At 43.0% G+C, this 22,524-nt stretch overlaps 1 protein-coding gene across 2 annotated transcripts in view; it reads right to left on the reverse strand.

The window, feature by feature from the left end:
- The window catches only part of LOC127002445 (UDP-glucuronosyltransferase 2A3-like), a 271,862-nt gene that overhangs the window by 34,080 nt on the left and 215,258 nt on the right, over positions 1-22,524 (reverse strand). For both annotated transcript variants that reach the window (XM_050868421.1, XM_050868433.1), the window contains exon 5: positions 1,002-1,087. In XM_050868421.1, coding sequence (XP_050724378.1) covers positions 1,002-1,078 — 77 coding nt within the window. In that variant the 5' untranslated portion in view covers positions 1,079-1,087. The remainder of the gene's footprint in view (positions 1-1,001; positions 1,088-22,524) is intronic.

Here is a 22,524-nt window from a genome sequence, read left to right on the forward strand (position 1 = left end):
GAGAGAGAGAGAGAGAGAGAGAGAGAGAGAGAGAGAGAGAGAGAGAGAGAGAGACCTTTTTCTTACACTACACTACACTATACTATGATGAACTACACTATGCCATGCTATGCTAAACTACACTACACTCTGCTATGCTATGCTACATTACACATTTTTTTTAGTGAAGGAAGCGGCTCAAGGGCAATAAATAAATGAGTAAAAAAAAGGTCCGCTAGCCACATACAGACAGACGACAGCTAGACAGAGATAGATATACAGCCAAGGATCAAATTATCAGGAGATATTTCACGGGAAGGCTAAAATAGGTGGATGCATACGCCCGCCTTAAACATGTGGTCCGAGGGAGGGAAAGAATTACCGAAAGAAGGTGTCGTAAGCAGGGCTTCTCCGCCGTCATCACAGGTGAATTAGCCGCTTTGATCTCACCTGCCGAACCTCACCTGGCGGGCTTCCCTGATTTCCAAGGGTCTGACCGCTCCCCACACCTCCTCCTCCTCGTCCTCGTCATCATCATCATTACCCTTATTGTTGTTGTTCCTATCATAGAAATCATCATCATCATTATTATCATTATTATTATTGTTGTTCCTATCATAGTCACCATCCTTATCATCATTACTCCTCTTCATCATCGTCATTAAAATATCCTTTGTTGTAGTATAATATAAATAAGCACACAGAAAAAATGACTTTGACAGTGTGTGTGTGTGTGTGTGTGTGTGTGTGTGTGTGTGTGTGTGTGTGTGTGTGTGTGTGTGTGTGTGTGTGTGTGTGTGTGTGTGTGTGTGTGTGTGTGTTGCACCAAGAGAAATACTAACAGAGTGTGACAAAAAACAGCGGAACACAAAGACACACAGTAAGACAAATGGGATGAAGGAGGTGAAGGGAAGGAGGAGAGAGGACAAGAAGACGAAGGAAAGGAGGATGACAAATGGAAGGAAGAGAAAAGGAGGGAGAGAAAAAGAAGGGATGGGGTAGGAGGGAATGATATAGCTTACCCTTTCTTTTTCTTTTCTTCCATCCATCTTCTTTTTCTTCTTCTCCTTCTTTCTCGTCTTTCAATTTTCTCAGCCATCCAAAAGTTCTGCAAAGGGGAAAAAAACGTGACAATGGAACTTCTCTCTCTCTCTCTCTCTCTCTCTCTCTCTCTCTCTCTCTCTCTCTCTCTCTCTCTCTCTCTGCTTAATTACCAACTTACCTGATTTATACTGATTTCCTTAATTAACTTGGAAAGCAGGTGAGGTGGGAGGAGAAGTGATCGTGAAAGTGAAAGGGAGGGAGGGAGGGAGAGATGGAGGGAAGGGAAGGAGGGAGGGAGGGAGGGAGAGATGGAGGGAAGAGAAGGAGGGAAGGGAAGGAGGGAGGAAGAGATGGAGGGAAGGGAAGGAGGGAGGGAGGGAAGAACTGTGATGCCTTTGTTAAGTTGACGTGAAGTTAGAGAGAGAGAGAGAGAGAGAGAGAGAGAGAGAGAGAGAGAGAGAGAGAGAGAGAGAGAGAGAGAGAGAGAGAGAGAGAGGAGAGAAAAAAAAAATGTTAAGAGAAAAAAGAAACGGGAGAGACCGAGCAATATCCCTTCGAAGTCTTTTATTCTCTTCCTGCTTCTTCCTCTTCCCCGCTCCTCCTCCTCCTCCTCCTTCTCTTTCCTTTCCTCACTTTCTCTTCCTTTCCTCAACTCCCTCACCTCCCCCCCACCCCCCCCGTGGCATGACAGGAGGAACATATGCCTAATATCCTCTTTTTCGTGAGTGTAAGATGGAACAATAACACAATAACATGAAGGCTATTTGCTTAAGACGTCCCTCGAGCAGTCCACAAGGCACCTGAAATTGACCTGTCTTTCTTAGCTACTCTTTACTTTGACCTATTATGGGAGCGGCAAGTTGCGGGCTTTTTTTTTTCACTCTTTTTGTTGCCCTTGAGCCGTCTCCTTGGTTGTAAAAGAAAAAGTGAAGCTCTTCCCTCTTCGTCGAAGCGTCGCTTAGAGAGTGTGTTTCCGTGAAGAGATATTTTCAAACTCTAGTTTCTCTTCCCTCTTCGAAACAATCTTTCCGTGTAGTGTTGGTACTACTGCAAATCAAACAAACGTTGAAAACCGAAACATTAATGCATTTTAGGTACATTTATATAATGGATTATATAGTGTGACTAATATTTATGTAAACAGTGCTTGATACAGTGACATACATTATATATAGCAGAAATTTTACATTGATGCATTTAATTGGTTGGTACCCGTGGCTATGTTTGCTTCACTTTCATATCATCCCGTTACCTGTGGGCGGAGCTTAGGAGACCTCGTTAGAATAAACTGCTTTTATTTTCTTTATTTTCCTCCTGTTCCATGAGACATCTCTTTTTCCCTTCGTTATTTCTCACTTGTAAATATATTTTAACTAGCTTTAGAGCTCCTATCAGTGGGTGGAAAATGGTATCATCTATATTGCTGAGCTTTGCTAAGCTCCACCCATAGGTGACGTCACGAGTTTGGAGATTGGCTGTGTTAAGCCCAGCACGGAGTACCAAATACCACCACATATTCATACAGACTTGTGAAACAAGCGCCCGGAGAAAGCCTGTTAGTCCGTCACTTTAAAATTCATCCCAGCAATCTTAATGCATGCTTATGGTTCGAAGTGCCCGCCCTACAAACGCTCAAAAAAGATAACTGTTGTGAATAGTTGAGACTAAAGGGCGGGGCGTGCTGGTTGAGAGGTGTGTTCCAGTGTTGGCTTAAATTATCATAGGAACCGTGAAGTCTTGAATAAACAGAAAAATATTGTTTCTCGCATTGTATTATTTTTTTATATAAGGCCTAGAAAACTTAAATTGTTCTTATACCCAATTAATAATACAACAACATGGAAAAATGTTGTAATAAAGCATTAAATGTGCGAAGATATTAGCGAAGAGCGGGCCTTCACCTCCTCTTCGTCAAGAGAGGAAATTAGTTCATTTTTTTCCCGCTTGCCGCTTCGCGCGCTGCATCAAAGACACTCCTCGTCACTGAGAATACCGTTTGGTCCACGAAGCCTTGTTTCCTCGCGTGAAGGGGGAAGAGATTCACTGAGAATACGGCCGTTATACTGTACAGCAGAGAGGATTGTGTTCAGCAGAGGCGTTCACTCTATGATACTACGACGCTGTATTATTCTACATCGTCCTGTGGTACAATGCGTTACTTTTTTTCTTACTCTACACGATACCATACTCTACTATGCTAAACTACGCTACACTATGCTATGCTGTGCTAAACTACACTACACTGCTATGCTATGCTACATTACACTACACTACACTATGTTATGCTATGCTACACACACACACACACACACACACACACACACACACCCTCATATACCAGATTCCCTGAGTATTTTTTTCCTAGTGTGTATTTTGAGCTTCGATTTAGCCACAAACACGGTATTAATAATCACTAACGCACGTATAAGGATTCCCATTATTTTGTTTACCATGAAGGAAAATGAAGTTTGGGCGCGTGACAGGCTGAATCTGCAACGCTGGAAAAAAACAATCATTGCTTTGACGATACGGGAGCAACAGCAGCAGCAGCAACAACAATAATAATAAAAAAAAAAACGAAAAAAAAAAACTCATTATACCTGTTTTCGTTTTTCGTGCAGTTTTCGTGGAATTCAACCCCTATGGCAACCTTCATGTTTTGCTGATGAATCTCTTCTTCACCAATTTACACTTTTCTAGGAAGGAAGACAAACACGAGAGAGGTCGGAAATGCCTGAATATTGATTGTTTTTAGGGAAGTATCACAGCTGTATGGTATGGCTTATTAACGGGCTATTTTTTCTGTTTTGACTCTGTTTTGATTTTTTTTTCTGTTTTGATTCTGTTTTGATTTGTTTTGTTTTGTTTGTTTGTTTTTTTGTTTTGTTTTGTTTTTGCCCTTGAACTGCCCCCTTTGCTAACCGCTCCCCCTGATAGTTATAGTACAGTGTTTGGCATACGTTCGTGCATCATCAGGACTTACATGGACATGGTGTGAGATACAGAACAACTACAATACGCCACGCTACTCACCAAACCCCTCCCGAAATTGACTTCTCTTTCGGCCACTCCTCTCCAATCTTTTTAGGGGCAGTAAGTAGCGGGCTTATTTCTTTCATTATTGTTTTTTTTAAGCCCTTGATCTGTCTCCTTTGCTGTAAAAAAACAAGAAAACAATATAGTCTACCTATCAATATTTATAAAGACAGACTATCCCACAGAATAAGAGAGGCAGAATAACCGCAATGCAACATGTTACATACCAGACATCATTCTCTACCAACCAGTACCTTACAACGAAATACAACGGATCTAGTCGACAAATCAAATAGTTTCCCCTACTCTGTTTATTCACATCATCACCAGCCACCACACTTTGCTTGTTAATGCGGCTGAACGCAATACCGACAAAGAGGGGTAAGGTGGAAAACATATAGGGTCACATCACAAGACATATCGCCACCCAAGAACACATATTTGACAAGGCTTTCGTAGGAGTTGTGGGCATTTCCAGGGGTAGTTTTATGACCCTGGTGGTAGTTTGACCCTTCTTCTGTACCATGAACCTGAAGAAACACTCATTAGAACCCGACTGACCCCCTCTTTGACCTTTAGAAATAGGTGAAGTGAGAAGCGAGTGTCTCATAATACCAACCATATACGCCCCCGTGTTTACCTTCGCGTTGGGTACGGGGAGAGCAACACTATGTAAATGAAGTCGAGGGGTTACAGCACTGGCATGAGACTTGTTAGCGGCGGGTGGGTGAGAAAGTGACGTGAGTGTGTCGTTGTTGTTATCTGTGTCGGGTGGGGGGTGGGGGGGGGGGACGAGGAGGAGGAGGAGGAGGAAGAGATATCAGTTGTCAGACGTTAGTTCCCTTCATTAGTCCACACTGGCAGCCTTGGACGCCCACAGTGAAACAAATACACAAGCAAACAAGCGCAAACACACACGCCCTCGCCTACACGACTTGGGACTCTCTCACGCCGTAACTCACACTCAGACACACACCTGAGCGTTATTTCCTTGCAACACAGCCATCACCACCACCACCACCACCACCACCCAACCCTAGAGATATGTTGCCTGGCTTTGACCTTTGTGGATTTTTATTTATATACTTACGGCGATAATATGTACTTTTGCCACTGTCGTTATCCCCATCACTTCCATCACCACCGCCGCCGTCACCTCCAACCTAGAGATGTGTTCCTTTCTATAGATGCCAACGTCCCTCTCTTTTTGGTTTCTTGTTCTATTTTCTTGACATGAGCAGTGCCCAGCGTTTTTTTTATCTATTTTTTATTTTTGCCATTGAGCTGCTTCCGATACTATTTTTTTTACAGTAAACAGTTCAAGGGCAAAAAGAAAAGGAAACAATAATGAAAAAAAAAAGCCCGCTACTCACTGCTCCTACAAAAGAGACAAGAGGAGCGGCCGAAAGAGAGGCCAGTTTCGGGAGGGAGGACGCTTACAATATAAAAACAAAAACAAATCATATGTACTTACTATCACCACTGCCATCACTACTACGCATTATCACCACCACAACCACCACAACCACCACCACCACCACCACTACTACACAATACTACCACCACCATCATCACTACCACTACTACGCAATACTACCACCACCATCATCACTACCACTACTGTGCATCATCACCACCACCACCACTACTACACATCACCACCACCATCATCACCACCACTACCACCACCACCACCACCAATCAGTAGCCCTCTAGCCCTCACTTAAATGCTTCCCTCAAGAGTAGATACAATTACTACACTAACACAGTACAACACCAAGCTACCTCAGATCAGAAAAAAAACACCCACTTGCAATCTCAGGCTTATAGGTCAATGGCTCTGCGTGTGTGTGTGTGTGTGTGTGTGTTCATTCCATCAGCAGCATACTTAATCGAGACGTGATGAAGTTACTGGGAATGGCTAACACACACACTCTCTCTCTCTCTCTCTCTCTCTCTCTCTCTCTCTCTCTCTCTCTCAGGGGGGATAATAAGCCTGAACAACACAGGTACCGTCCTCTCCCTCAGGCTTTATATCATTCATTGACTTTTGTCGCACAACGGGAAAGGGAGAGAAAGAGGAACTTTAATGGAGGACTAAAACAAACAAACAAACAAACAAACAGAGAACGTATTATCCTATCGGGCATAAAAAAACACTCCTTCGGGACAAAGCAAAAAACAAAAACATTCCCTCACACCCCCAAGACTTAACTGGTTCGTGTCAGGTTTTGTTTATATTCTGTTTTTACTTCTATTCTTATTGGGTCGTAAATATAGTATTGAGGAAACACTGGGGACATTTATTATTCATTCAAGTCGATCTTTTTTTAACACTTTCATGGACATTCGCAAGGGAGAGTAAATTATATAGTGGATTTGATCGGGTAATGTATGTTATTTATTTATTTATTTATTTATTTATTTATTTATTTAGTTAGTTAGTTAGTTAGTTAGTTAGTTAGTGTGTGTGTGTGTGTGTGTGTGTGTGTGTGTGTGTGTGTGTGTGTGTGTGTGTGTGTGTGTGTGTGTGTGTGTGTGTGTGTGTCGGTAAAGCGTTAAAAACACTTCCAATTATTCTGCAAACACTTATTTTTTGAACTCGTTAATTAGGTGACGATATTAATTAATCCTGTTTTAACGATGCCCCTGTGTGTGTGTGTGTGTGTGTGTGTGTGTGTGTGTGTGTGTGTGTGTGTGTGTGTGTGTGTGTGTGTGTGTGTGTGTGTTTGCTGTGGTCAATAATCTATCTATCAATCTATCTATCTATCTTTCTATCTATCTATGTATCTGTCTCTTTATCTATTTATCTATCGATCTATCTATCTTGGCATATGCTGATGACACATCACTAATACTACCATCTCCTCCCCCAACACAGAGTATCAGCAGCCAATGTTTTGGAAGAGGATGTCTCCAGAAATCATTCTTGGTGTACTCAGTGGGAAATGAAGTTGAATCCTTTGAAATTCCAGGACCTCATTATTAGCAGATCCAGGACTCTTCTTCCTAGCCACCCTGATATGTTTTTAACAATTCTGTGATTAAGAATTGTAAGTTTTTAAAATTATTGGGGTTGACGTTAGACTCTAAACTAACATTTAAGTCTCACGTGCGATCTGTTCCTTCGTCAATCTCTCAGAAAATTGGTCTTCTTCGCAAGTGCAAAAAGATATTTTCTGACGTCTGACGTTGTAGTAAATTCCTTTTATTCATTTTTATTGCCACATTTTGAGTGCTGCTCCCCTGTTTTCCTCTCTGCTGCAGACTCCCAGCGGTTGTTTAATCAGATCAAGTTTTTGCTACCTAATCTAGATATTAATCTTGAACATCGCCGCATTATTGGCTCTCTTACTCTGTTGTATAAGATCTTTAACAATCATAACCATCCTTTACATTCTAAACTTCCTACATCTTTTCTTCAGCCTCGTTTCACAAGGTTTGCTTCAAATCTCAATGATTTGGCATTTTCAGCTGTACGTTTTAATACTTTCCAATTTTCTAGAAGCTTTGTATAACTAAATTGTGGAACCAGCTTTCAAATGATGTAGTTAAAGCTGAAAACCTGCAATTGTTTAAGAACAGAGTTAATAGTTTTTTTTTACTAAGGTGATTTGCTCTTTCCCAAGGCCAATGTTCCCCTCCTCTGGGACTCTTACTGGGTATATAGTTCCACGAACTCTCCAGAGAGGCTGACATTCTTGGCCTATAATAACAATAATAATAATAATAATAATAATAATAATAATAATAATAATAATAATAATAATAATAATAATAATAATAATAATAATAATAATAATAATAATAATAATAATAATAATAATAATAGTAATGATAATAATAATAATAATCTATCTGTGTGTGCGCGTGTGTGCGTGCGTCAGGTAGTCAGGCAGGTGTCAGGCCTCAGCATCTCGAGGGAGCCGTGGAGCAAGTAGTTTGTCGCGCCGGGGAACACCAGACCGATGCGAGTACAGATAATTATGACATCCCAGAGCGGTGGTGGCGGCGGCGGCGGTGGTGGAGGGACGGGATGATGGTGGTAGTGAGGGAGGGGAGGGGGCGGTGGTGAGCAAGTGGGTGGTGTTATTATTGATGTTGTTGTTGTCTGTGGTGGTGGTGATGGTGGTGGTGGTGACGAGGGCAACACACAGGTCTTTGATTCACCAGAACTTCACCCTTATCACCATCTCCACCACCACCACCACCACCATCTCCACCACCACCACCACCACCAGCCAGCTTACAGACGCGCCTCTCACACTCACTCAGGCCTGCGTTTAATAACCACCAATCAAAGGGCAAAAAACAACAACAACAACAAAAAAGGCTATCCCGCACGATACAACGACCGGGAAACGCAATACAGACTCACGCAATCAACACACGCGGACGATAGATACAACGACCCCCTCCCCTCTCCTTCCCCTTCCCTCCCTCCCTCCCTTCCCTTTCCTTCGCGTCCTCCCTCCCTCAAGTAACTCAAAGGAAAGCAATAACCAGAGTCGCCACCGTCACTCTATACCTGCCTAACTGCCGCCTAACCTGGGTCGGAGAGGGCCATTTACTTGTCCTATATATACAAGCATGCAGCACGCCTTGTCCACGCACCCAACACGGGATGAACATTGAGGAACGGGGCGAGACAGGCAGAGGAAGGGTGGGGGTGGGTGGGGGTGGGGTGAATAGAGGGAGATAACAGCACGATACAAATAAGGTGCCCGATAAACAATAACAATAATAAGGTAAGGTACAGGGCAGGTAAGGTAAGGGTAGGTAACTTAGGTGAGGTAAGGTAAAGGGCAGGTTAGGCAAGGGTAGGTAAATAAGGTAAGGTAAAGGGCAGGTAACTTAGGTGAGGTAAGGTAAGGCAAGGGTAGGTAACTAAGGTGAGGTAAGGCAAAGGGTAGGAAAGGTAAAGGTGGGTAACTAAGGCAAACTGGCTAAACTAAGAAAAAACTAAACAGGGCAAACTAGCAATGGGTGAACAGGGTTTGGTCAAGGTAAAAAAAATAAAAGGGCTCAGTTTTGTCCCCTGAGTCATGTCCCCACCACCTCTGCCACCGCCCACGCTCGCCTCCTGCCCCCGCTCACGCCACCGCCCTTGATGTCACTAATTCACTTCACCAGCAGAATAAGCAACGCTGACGTCATTCATTCAGCCGCTCGGGATTAGGCAAACCTTCATCGGGCCAGAAAATGTCGTTCCCGCAGGAGGTAACTTTAGCTTCGGCGACAATATATTTGATTTACATTTGCTCGACAGACACACAGAGGCGGTGGGAGGGCCATTGTGTGATTGCTGGCTGCCTCGGTTGGCCCAGAAAATTGCGTCTGTGTGTTTCTGCCGTTCACTCTTGTCTTGTCGTGGAATATTGTGTGTCTGTGTTATTGTGTGTGTGTGTGTGTGTGTGTGTGTGTGTGTGTGTGTGTGTGTGTGTGTGTGTGTAACTGTGTCTACGTAATTGTGTCTCTATAATTGTATGTGTAATTGTGTCTGTAATTATGTGTCTTTTTGTGTGTGTAATTGTGTGTCTTTGTAATTGTGTTTGTGTAATTGTCTCTACGTAATTGTGTGTGTTTGTAATTTTGTGTCTGTAATTGAGTGTCTCCGCAATTGTGTCTTTGTAGTCGTGTGTCTCTGTAACTGTGTGTCTGTAACTGTGTTTGTGTACCTGAGTCTCTGTATCTGTGTCTCTATAATTCACTTTTGTCTCGCTACGGAACATCTCCCTCCAGTGTGTGTGTCGGGGAAGGATGCAGCGCGTGGCCGCCCGTCCCATCGCTGACAGGCAATACACGGAGGCTTTACCACGACCGCTCCGGGACGTGTGTGTGGGTGTGTCCGGCTGCCGCGGCGCCCCGGACACGACACAACACGGCCGGGGTTTGTTGGCGAGCTCGGGGTATTACAGCTTGACACGACGTAATAATTGATCATCTGTATCACTCCCTTGTATAAAGTATCCATCTCTATCTCTATCTCCAACCGAAATTGACCTCTCTTCTACCTACGCATTCTATCATCTTTGACTGGAGCAGCGCGTAACAGGCTTTCTAGTTCTTTACCTTTGTCTCTGTTCTTTGTCTTCGTCTTTTTGTTCTTTGTCTTTCTTTCTGCCCTTGACCTGCTTTCATTGGTGCAAAAAAAGAAAGAAAAAAGAAAACTAGACATTGGACACTATAACCGTCTAACGAGTGCAAGCCGCCCGCTGCCAACACCCTCTGGTCGGAGTACTCAAAATGTGAAAATATGAAATTAAGTCTTGGGGGAGGTCCTGCCCTGTTTCACCTCTCAAGACTCGTGCCAGTTATATTTTTGACCTCGGTGACCTTGACCTTTGACCTTTAATCTTGAAAATCGAACTTGTCCTGTGTGGGGCCATTAGTAGTCCAACTATGATGTTTCAACGTCCTAGCTGTAATGGTTCAAAAGTTATCGCGTTACAGACAAAAAAAAATTACGCAACTGAAAAAAAAACCCTTCCGCAAAATTCTTCTGCGGGCGGTAAAGAAGGAAGGGTTTGCTGCCGAGGTCAAGGCATTACAGCTTGACACGGCCTAAATAACGGATCATCTGCATCATCCTGTAAGGCACTGCGACTCGTGAACAAATATAGAACAACTAATCCATCGCAATGTCATCCAAAATATATCCTTTTATGCCAACGTGTTCAGAGAGATGTTGGAATGAAGCTCTGAATTGGTTACTTTTATTTTTAAGTATGTGTGTGAGTGGCTTTTTTTTCATTACCCTGATAATAAAACAATCCTTCCACGAAACCATAAAAATGACATTCAAAATATATTCTTCTATGTAAACGCGTTCATGTGGGTGCTAGAATGAAGCCCTGAATTGATTTTTTTTTAATATTCAAGAATGTATATGAGCGTATTTTTTTATATATATATTCGCACAGGTCTGTACTGCATCTTTACCTTGATGAGTTGGCTTAAATTAAAACTTCCTTCCACGAAACCTCAACCTACGTACCGCTGCCTACGCGTCCTTCCCTCGGCCGCCACGACGCCCTGTGAACCAGCAACGAGGCCTTCCCAACCTTCCCCCTCGACTGACAGCCCTGTGTGTGCGTGTGTAATATTTTTTTCCACCGGCAACATCGAGGACCTTCCACTTCATTACCTACGTCCCGGCGCCCTAATGAAGTAACATTCTGCTGCCCATATCGAAATAATCAAGCGAACTTTTCCTCCCCTAAAATGATATGTTCGCCTCGCCTCGCCCCTTCCCTCGGCTCTCTGTTCCCCTTCCGCTCACCCTGTACTCAGGTCGTTGCTCTTGGACGCTTCCGGGTTTCACATATATTTCCAAAGGTCATAAAGGAGGTCACTCGGGTTCTAGAGAGTAGTTTCCAGGTTCACGGTACAGAAGGATGGTCAGGGTATACCACCAGAGGAATACAACTATCCCTGGAAGTGCTCAGAGTTCCCACACGAGAGCCTTATCAAGTGTGTGTGCCTCGGAGCCTATTGTTGAGTTCCCTCCTTTCCTCCACCTATCACAGTGCCCCCTCGCTTGGCTCATAACACTTCCTCTATACCATTCCCCCTTCTCTTACCTCCACTCTCCCTTCTCTTACCTCCACCTTCCCTTCCCTTACCTCCATTCCACCTTCTCTTACCTCCACCTCCCCTTTCCTTCCCTCCATTCCCCCTTTTCTTACCTCCACCTTCCCTTCCCTTACCTCCATTCCACCTTCTCTTACCTCCACCTCCCCTTTCCTTCCCTCCATTCCACCTTCTCTTACCTTCACCTCCCCTTCCCTTACCTCCAGCCCCCTTCTCTCACTACACTTAAATGGACGTTCTAAGGTAGCGTGAATAGATACATATCACCGTTGCCACATCCTCGTATACACAGCAATGAATATGATGAATCTTAATGTATATCCGTGAACACATAATACCTGACATCCCTCTCAGCGCAACCGTTACTCCACTCCGCATTTCCTCTCACCCTTCTCCTTGTTCCTGCGCTCATAATCCTCCTTCTCCCTTCCTCTATTGCTCTTAACGTGCCATCACCCCACGGTAACGGTGATATAATAACACTTCAGCTTGTAAATAAACGTTCGTGACTCGGTTTAATTTCCCACAACACGCACACCCACACCTACACACGTCACTACCAGCATAAGAACGTCAAAGATTCATTTAGTGGCGGCACAGGAAGATGAGAGAGGTCAGGGCAACTCTCTCTCTCTCTCTCTCTCTCTATGACGGAAGTGGCCATTCTTGCAAATTTTATCACTTGTTTCCTTCGTTTTCTTTTATCTCATTTCTCCGCCATCGATAATTACTTCCTGGATCTTCATTTCTGTCTCCGCATCTCTCCTTCTCTCTGTCTCCGTCGCCGCCGCAAACTTTCCTCCCTTCTTCGCGGTAAATGGAGTCGTCGTTCTCGAAGTTATAAATTAATTTCTCCCGTCGCGATTTTGATACTTTAATTTCATGCCTCCGACGGTGCCCAGTGGAGTCCGAAATTGATCTTGGGACACACCGCGGCGGAAACTTAACCAAACTAAACTGACTCCCTTCCACCTCACCTCTTTGAACCCTTAATTTTCTTTTTTGACAGCAAAGGAAACAGAAAAAAACACTAATCACTTCCCCCAAAAAAGAAATAAAAAAGAACTGAGTGAAAGGTCAAAAGAGAGGTTCAATTTCAGGAGAGGTGTTTTGATGCTCCCCTCGTTAATGTGTTCAAGTCGTAGGCAGAAGGAAAACGAGGATCAATATTAGGAGGCGAGGTGACTTAATACCCCCCTTTTAGAGAGCGTTCAAGTTGTGGGGAGGAGGAAAAGGAAGGACAGTACCGTAAGGAGAGGTCTCTTGATACTCCCCTTGTGAAAGAGTTTAAGTCGTAGGCAGGAGGAAATACAGACACCTTCCATCTCGTTTCCTGATACTAAAATGTTTTCCTCGCCCTATACCCGAAACATATCTCTCTTTTGGAAGGGAGGAAGGTGAAAGTAAGAGAAAAGGGAGAGAAAAGAGGAAGCAGGAAAGACACGAAAAAAGAAAGAAAAGGAAGGAAGGAAGGTAGGAAGGAAGGAAGGTGAAGATTAGTAAAAAGGAAAAAGAAAAAGAGGAAGGAGGAAGGACACGAAAAAAGAAAGAAAAGGAAGGAAGGAAGGAAGGAAGGAAGGTGAAGATTAGTAAAAAGGAAAAAGAAAAAGAGGAAGGAGGAAGGACACGGAAAAAAAAAGGAAGGAAGGAAGGTGAAGATTAGTAAAAAAAAAAAAAAAAAAAAAAAAAAAAAAAAAACTGAAAGGGACACGAAAAAGCTTAAGAGAATGGATGGAAGGAAGGAAGGAAGGAAGGAGTGAGGGAAGGGACCATTCATATACACTTTCATTAATAGGAGCACTGATTAGAGGTCTTTTTCTCCCCTTAATTATTCTTACCCTTGACTCGCTTCCTCTACTATAAAAAAAAGCATCGCGACAAAAAACAAAAAAACAAAAAACAATACCACGTGCCTCATTATCTCACGCGTTGATGCCACACAAACATCTAGACGACGCTTATTTGAAGTGTAATGAGTTCTTTGAGGCAACGCGGATATCAGATGTGGTGACGGCCGCGGTAAAGGATGTGAACACGTCGCAAATGACTTGGTGTAAAATATGACAAAGTGAAGAGAGAGAGAGAGAGTTAAGGAGGGAGGGAGGGTGTGTGTGTGAGGGTGCAGGGGGTGTGAAGGGGAGAAGGAAGAGTGTGATATATAATGATGAGGAGGTGAAAGGAGGAAGATAAGGAGGAGGTAAAGAGGGAGGAGGAGGAGACAGAGGTGAAGAGCTGGGATACGAGGAGCTCAAAGTGAGGGAGAAGACAAAGAGGAGAGTGAAAATTAGGGAAGGAAGGAAGAATGGTTAAAAGGAGGAGAGGATAAAAGAAAGATAGGAAGGAAGGAAGGAAGGAAGGAAGAAGAGAAAGGAGTGAATGAATGAATGAGTGAAGGAAGGAGGGAAGGAAGGAAAGACGGATAAAAGAAAAATGAGGAAGGAAGGAAGGAAAGAGGGAAGGAAGGAAGGAAGAAGAGAAAGGAGTGAATGAATGAATGAGTGAAGGAAGGAGGGAAGGAAGGAAAGACGTATAAAAGAAAGGAAGGTAGGCAGGAAAGAGGGAAGGAAGGAAGGAGGGCAGGAAGGAAGAAAAGAAAAATAGTGAATGAATGAATAAGTGAAGGAAGGAGGGAAGGAAGGAAAGACGAGATAAAAGAAAGAAAGGAAGGAAGGAAGGAAGGAAGGAAGAAAAGAGTGAATGAATCAGTGAAGGAAGGAAAGACGGATAAAATAAAGAAAGGAACGAAGGAAGAAAAGAGGGAAGGAAGGAAGGAAGGCAGGCAGGAAGGAAGGAAGGAAAAATGGCGGGTGGGAGGAAATATAGTCATGAGAAAATGAGAGCAGAAAGGTGAAGAAAGAGAAGGAAATTAGGGTGGGAAAAGAAGAAAGGAAAGGAGAGAAAGCAAGAAAAGCAAAAAGGAAGGAAGGGAGGAAGGTGAAGGCCGGAGAAGGGAGAGAAAGGAGGAAGGAGGAAAGACACGAAAAAGACCAAGAGGGATGGAAGGAAGGAAGGAAGGGAGGTGAAAGTTAGAGAAAAAGGATGAAACAGAGGAAGGAGGAAGAACACGAAGAAGATTAAAGAAGATGGAAGGAAGCAAAGTGAAAAAAAAGAAGGAAAAAAGACATGAAAAAGATGAACATGGATGGAAGGAAGGAAGGTGAAGGTAAATGAGAAGGGAAAGAAAAGAGGAAGGAGGAAGAACACGAAAAGGATATAAAAACGATGGAAGGAGGGAAGGAAGGAGGGAGTGAAGGAAGGGTTGAAGGATCGAGGAGAGCTGTGGTGTAGGGAGGAAGGCGTCACATAAATTGCCTCACGCGGTCATAAAACAGGAAAAAAGTTAATTAATAAGAGATTACGAAAACAGTATACCATTTTTAGAGGTGGGACGTGAACGGCAGCTCGAAGGGAAGTTTACGTCACGTGATTATAAGAGTATTTAGTAATGGTAACAATGACAAAAAAATAACAACAATAACTATGAAAATGCATTGATTACGAAACTGAGAAAAATGACAAAATGAATAACACTTCCTCCTCCTCCTCCTCCTCCTCCTCCTACTACTACTACTACTACTACTATTACTTCTACACTTCTCCTCCTCCTCCTCCTCCTCCCACTACTACTATTACTACTACTACCACTTCTACTACTACTACTACTACTACTACCACTACCACTATCACAATTCTACCACCACATCAACCACAACCACTACCGTTAACATCATCACCACCACCACTACCGCTACCACCACCACCATTACCACCAGCAGGGCCTCCGTCAGGGGTGGGGGGCGTGAGGTGAGACGTCGGCTAACTAACTCATTTGTGTGGGATAAACGGGCGCCCAGGAGCTGCCTATCACACGCCCGGCGGGGAGGCACGAGTGATGGGCCGCCCTGAGCCTCCGAGCTGCCCTAATTCCGCCTCCTCTTCCTCCTACTCCTCCCATTAATATGTCAGAGGTTAGTCCTGCCCCATCCTCCTCCATCCCCGCTTGCCTATCCATTCTCCTCCAATATACTATCTCCTCTCCTCTCCCTCCTATTCTCCTCCAGTATCCTGCCTCTCATCCTCCCCCTCCTGGTAGTCTTCCGCAGCATCCTACCTGTTATCCTCCCCCCGTCGCCTCGCACCTGCTCCCCTTCCCTTCCAAAGCTCCCCAGCGGCGCATTCTTCGTTCCCTCTGGTTATCCTTCCCTCCCAATTAAGCCAGCCGAGCCTCCCCACTTGTTTTGTTTGTCTTGTTTTCTCCTCTTTACCTAAGTTAATATCCCTCCCCACTCTTTGCCCCCCTACTTTTCCTTCCCTCCAATTTAACCTACCCACTCTTCGCCCCCACTTGTTTTTCTCCCCTTCAACCTAAGTGAATCTAACCTAAGCTCCTTTAACCATAGAACTGTAACGCTTAATTTGACTAACACAGAGAGTAACGTGGGTCTGGCCGGACCCACTGAAGAAAATATTGAAAAAACAAAAAACAAAAATCATATTTCTTGACCTCCAAAGCTACAAATCTCTAAAAATAGACATTCCTGCATACAATCACAGTATTTAAATCAAAGTTTTTCTGCACACTTATTTTTTGTGAGTAAAAAATAAAATAAAAAGTAAAAAATAATAGGTAACGCATATAATACATATTTGAGACACCTCTGACACGAAAAGAAATTCTAACTAAAATTCCTTTTTCTTGGATGGATGGCCTTCATGAAGAACGATGGCAAGTCCCTGCGCATCAAAAAAAGTGATGTGCCTGGAACACATGAATATGACCAAGAATAGGCTTAGCAGTCATGTGGTGAGTGCCGATACAATTGTCACATTCAAAAATAGATTAGATAAATTCATGGACAGCGATATTAGGTGGGGTTAGATTCACGGGAGCTTAGGTTCAAAGGAGCTGCCTCGTCAAGGCCTACCGGCCTCTTGCAGACTCCTATGTTCTTATGTTCTTATGTATTCTACCTCTAATTTAGGATATTTCATATTTATAAAGTCACATGCATACATGTAACATGTATATTTGCATAAAAGTTTGTATTTTGAAAGAATATCTATATTCATGAAGAAAATGCATCACCATAAACATCAATTCGTGTTTGGAATGGCGAGGTGACATGGAGAAGCCTAAAGGACCGGCAACAGGTGATATGCACTCTGTTATCTTTCCTTCTACTGAGTCTTGGTTGTGTTTCTGTGGTGTCACAGTAACATTCATGATGCGTCGATGCCAATTACAACGTTTGGCACATCGTCATGGCAGTCAGCAGGGGGGGAGGGGCCTTATCAGTAGGGCATTTGGCAGCGGCCGTGGGTGTGGGCACTATGGATGTGATTTGAGCTTGGGTGGCAGTATCTTCACTTTCACAATAAATTGGTTCGATAGTGACATCATCACATAACTTGACGGTGTCCTCTGCTAAGATCTGTGCGATAACTTTTTGCTCAGTACAGTGTGACACGTTATCGTTTCTTCTCGCCATTTCCATCTCTGTCTAAAACTAAAAAAATATAATAGTTACAGATGATAACAACACTTCGATAAAAGCTGAATAGCCTACTAAACATATACACTTGAATTAGTGCCTCTACGTCTCGTATTTGTATGTACACAAGCACTATAATAATTTTTTCTGTATGATGTGTCATGAGTAAGAATCACATGGTTGTGGGTCCGACCGGACACACACTACCTCCTACCTCGTGTCAGGAGCGTGCACAGTGAAGATGGCACATCCCTTCATCAAGCTCTGAGTGTCAAATGGCTTCAACCAGAACCACAACTCGCTTACAGCTACCGCTTTGGAAAAAGAGCTCGAATATCAAAAAGTAAAGACAGTGTTTGTCCGCCCGTTACAGTTCTAGGGTTAAGGAGCGGCAAGTGAAGTGGCCTTTTTTTCTATACTCTTTTTGTTGCCCTTGAGCCGTCTCCTTTGTTGTGAAAAAAAATGAAACTAAGTAAAATTCAACCTAGCTTAAGTTTAAACTAATCTTAGCTGTAATCTGGTACCTTGTCCTAACCTGAACTAATCTAGCTCCAATATAAGCCCATCTGAGCTATATTCCGCTACCTTTAATCGAAGTTCATGTAACCTAGCTTAACCTACTAATGTAACCTAGATTAACTGAAGGAAGGGGAGAGAGGGGAGGGAAGTGGAGGAGGAAGGGGAGAAGGAGGAAAGGAAGAAGGGGAGATGGAAGAGAAAGGGGAAAGGAGGGAGGGAAAGAGGGAGAGGGAGACGGGGAAAAGAGTGAAGAGAATAAAGGATAGGATAATAAGGAAGAGGAGATGGAGCAGACAGGGGAGAAGGATGAAGGATGAAGGTGGGAGAAGAGAAGGAAGAAGAAAAGGAGTAAGAAAAGGAGGGATAAAGATATGGTGCAGGGGAGAAGGAAAAGGAGAAGGGAGAGAAGAAGAAGGATAAGGAAGAGGGAGACGACAAGGAGAGACAGTTAAATGAAGCCAAACCCAACGTTATCTACCTCATCACAAGCTAAGGAAATCTAAAGCAACATAATCGACGCTAAACTAATCAAGGTCAACTACTACTATTATTAACTAGCTATACTAATTAACTTAACGACCCAGCTTTGACTAACCTAACGTAAACAAGCCCAACTTAGCCCTCCGGTGATGTACTCTTTGACCTTGACCTTTTTTTTGTCATCTCTCTCTCTCTCTCTCTCTCTCTCTCTCTCTCTCGTCCAAATACCTGATTCCTCCGCCCACTCTTCCATCTTTGCTGTCTCCCCTAATTCCTCCAGTTTCTCAGCCCACCTTCGTGAATCCCGCCCACCTGTAACCTGTCTCCTTGCTAATTTTATGGAGGGTTCGGTAACGTTTTCATCTCATTTTTCTGTTTTTTTTTCTCTTTTTTACTTTTTTTTCGTTTTCTTTGGGTTTAATTTTTCATCTTTTCTCCTTTTTTTTTTTCTTGCTCGCTGATCTGTTTATCCCATTTCTCCTCTTTCTTCTTCTTCTTCTTCTTTTCTTCTTCTTTTTCATTTTCTTCTTCCTCTTCTTCTCTTCCCCTTCCTCCTCTGCCTCCTCCTCACCCTCCACCTCCTCCAATACCACCACCACCACTACTACTACTACTACTACCACGTAAATGCCATAACTATCCCCATCCTTAACCTCTTCCACTTCCTTTTCATAAACACCATCACCATCATCATCATCATAACAATAATAAAACAAACAGTATTCAGGCCTCCACAATTACGGAGAGACGCAGGTTCAGATTCGCCGTTCAATACCAACTCTGGCCGCTGGATGAAAAGTCTTAACAACAAGTATAATGAATCATGCGTTGTATCCGAATTGCAGCGATGACCGAGTGACGATGAGCCGGGGTAAGGGGAGGAGGAGGAGGAGGAAGGGGGATAGAGGAAGGGGATAAAGATGAAAAGGGAGATTATTGAAAAAGGAGAAGGAAGGGGAGAGAGGTAAGTGGAGGAGGAAAGAAAGATAGAAGAAGGGGAGATGGAGGAGGAAGGGGGATGGAAGAAAAAGGGAAAAGTGGGGAGGGGAGAAAGAGGGAGAGGCAAATGGAGACGGGGAAAAGAGTGAAGAGAATAATGGATAGGATAAGAACGAAGAGGAACACAAAGAAACACAAAGGAAGAACAAACAACAGCAATAAAGCAGAAGACAGGAGAGAAGGAGGAAGATGAGAAAGAGGGAAGAGGAAAGGATGAAGGAAAGAAGGAGTAAGAAAAGGAGGGATAAGGATAAGAGGAGGAGGAGAAGGAAAAGGAGATGGAAAAGAGGAAGAAGGATAAGGAGGAGGAAGACGACGAGGAGACACAGGTAAATGAAGAAGGGGAGAAAGATAGGAAGATGAAGGAGAGGAGGAGGAAAGGGAGAAAGTAGAGGAAGAGAAGCAGGGATAGGAGAAAGATAAGGAAGAAGGAGAGGAGAAAAGGGAGAAAGCGGAGAAGGAGAAGGAGCGATAGGAAGGTGGAGAATAGAAGACGGAGAGGAGGAGGAAGGGGAGGGAAGGAGAGGAGGGATGGGCAGATGAGGGAAATTAATACTCGATGCAAAAAAGAAACGAAGTGAAGAAATGGAAGGAAGGAAATGGAAGAACTGAATAAAGAGAAAAACGCAAACAGAATGAGACAGGCCGAGTGGGAGGAGGAGAGGCAAGAAGGAGAATGGAAGGAATGCGTGTAGGGGAGCTGGAAGGAAAATTGATGAATGCAATAAACGAAGGAGGGAGGAAGGAAGGAAGGAAGGAAGAAGGGAGGAAGGCAGTGATGAACGAAGGGAGAAAGAGAGGAGAGAATAGGGAAGGGGAGAGAGATAACAGAGAGAAAGAGATGGAAGGTCACACACACACACACACACACACACACACACACACACACACATTAAGCTAGCTCACAATATATATTAACTTATTATGGAGTAAATGGCTTCAGTTTCTCTTCTTCTTTCTCCTCCTGCTCCTCACTTTCTCTCCTTCCCCTCACTGTTAAAGCTGAAGTAAGGGGAGAGATGGGGAGGGGAGTGGGGGATGAGGGGGAGTAATAACAATTGTTTTAAGTCATTATCTCTTGCATATTCCGTTAATTAATTGATGTTCATGTATTACCTATTATTATTATTATTATTATTATTATTATTACTATCGTTATTATCATCATTACTACTCACAAACTCATTCCAGTATATTTTCGAGAACCATAATCAGTCTCATGTTTATGGAATGAGTCAGAACGCGTGAGTGTGTGTGTGTGTGTGTGTGTGTGTGTTTTCAGACCGGCTAATAGTGAGTGGGCAGAGAGTGTGAAGGAGGGAGGGAGGGAGAGGTAGGGAGGTAAAGAGTAAGAGAGGGAGGGAGGGAAGGGAGGGAGAGTGGGAGAGAAAAAGGGAGCATAAAAGAGAATCAAGGAGGTACTAAAGTCGGAGAAAGGAGGGAAGGAAAAGAAAAGAGAGTGGAGAGGAAGGGAGGGGAGAACGGAGGGAAGAGGAGGAGGAAGAGGAAGAAGAGGAGGAGGAGGAGGAGGAGGAGTAAGCCCTGGTAATGACAGATAAAATATTTTGGCTGTAAGAGGAGACGAGAGAGGATGAGGAGGAGATGAGCATGAGGAAGAGGAGGAGGAGGAGGAGGAGGAGGAGGTGAAGTGACTCTCGGGTACGGGCGGAAGAGTAAAGAGGTTATCAGGCAATTGTTTATCTAAGTCTCTCCTCCGCGTCACCTCTTTTAATTACTCCAAGCTGATGCCAAACAGAGCGGAGAGCCGTGGTCATGATGGCTTATTGGGGTGCTCTTTCCACCTGTCTTTCTCTTCTCCTGGTACGTCTGTCAGTGTTTGTGTTGGTCTGTATTGCTCCTTATAGTGTGTCCCTTGTATTTGTTTTTTTGTCTCATGTCTTGACGGTATTTTTTTTTTTTTGCCTTTTCTTGTATTTTTCTGTTTTTTTTTTTTACGTATTTTTGTGCGTTTTTCTGTTTTTTTTTTATGCATGAAAATTTCTGGCTTTTTTTTCTCTCTCTTTCCTCCTTTCTCCTTCTCTTCTATCTTTCTTTCTCCCCGTGTTCCTCTTTTCTCTCTATCTCCTCGTTTCTTCGTCTTTCTTTCTTTCTTGCTTTTGTTAATTTTTCTATTTTTTTTTCGTCTTTGTGTCTCTCTGTCTCGCCCTTTGTTCCTTTTCCTTTTTCCTCTGTCTCCCAATTTTTACTTTTTCTTCGTCCTGTTTTCGTCTATATTCATTTTTTTTTCCATCTATGTGTTTTTCTGTTCTTCCTTCGTTTTTTTTCTTACCTTTGTTTTCTTTGTTTTCCCTTCGTCCAGTTTCCCATTTTCTTTTTGTCTTCCTTCGTCTTCTTTCCTCTGCCCTTCGTCTATGTCTTTTGTCTAGTCTTTTTCAGTTTGCTTCTTTTCTTTATTTTCTGTTTTTTTTTGTCCTTCAATCTCTTCCCTTCATCCATTTTGTCTTTCCTTTCTTTTTCCTTTGTCCTTCATCTTTTGCGTCTTCAGTCTTGTCTTTTTCATTTATTTTCTTTCCTTGTCTTCTTTTCTTTTCCCTGTGTTTATCTTTCTGTCTATATATTTCTCTTTTCTGTTAGTTTTCCTCTTTTCCTTGTCTTCTTTTCTTTTCCCTGTGTTTATCTTTCTGTCTATATATTTCTCTTTTCTGTTAGTTTTCTTCTTTTCTTTGTCTTCTTTTCTTTTCCCAGTGTTTATCTTTCTGTCTATATATTTCTCTTTTCTGTTAGTTTTCTTCTTTTCCTTGTCTTCTTTTCTTTTCCCTGTGTTTATCTTTCTGTCTATATATTTCTCTTTTCTGTTAGTTTTCTTCTTTTCCTTGTCTTCTTTTCTTTTCCCTGTGTTTATCTTTCTGTCTATATATTTCTCTTTTCTGTTAGTTTTCCTCTTTTCCTTGTCTTCTTTTCTTTTCCCACTGTTTATCTTTCCGTCTATATATTTGTCTTGTCCGTCAGTTTTTTCTTCTTTCCGATACCTTCCTTTTTCCACCTGTAAGTCTTTCTGTCTATATAAATTAGTTTCTCTTATCTAACATTCTCCGTTTTTTTTCGTGTGTCCGTCTTTCTGTCAAAACATTAATTCGCTTGCCTCGTCTCTTCGCTTTCACGTTATTTTTTTCCATTCCCGGCTTTTCAGTTTATTCCATTTCCTGTTCCCCTCCGTCACCAAATCAAATAATTAATCCTTGGTAATCAATTTCCCACCTTTGAAAATGTCTGTACGTGTTCCGATTGTCAGCGAGTGTGTGTTTAAATAAATATATGTGAGCGCTGATTTGGATGGATAATATTTTCTCTGTTTAATAATTAGTGTTTATCTATATTTTTTACATCTGTCTGTCTACCTATATTCAGATTTTTACGGTTG

This window comes from Eriocheir sinensis, chromosome 2 (assembly GCF_024679095.1).
Source record: "Eriocheir sinensis breed Jianghai 21 chromosome 2, ASM2467909v1, whole genome shotgun sequence".
In the NCBI taxonomy this organism is placed as follows: domain Eukaryota; kingdom Metazoa; phylum Arthropoda; class Malacostraca; order Decapoda; family Varunidae; genus Eriocheir; species Eriocheir sinensis.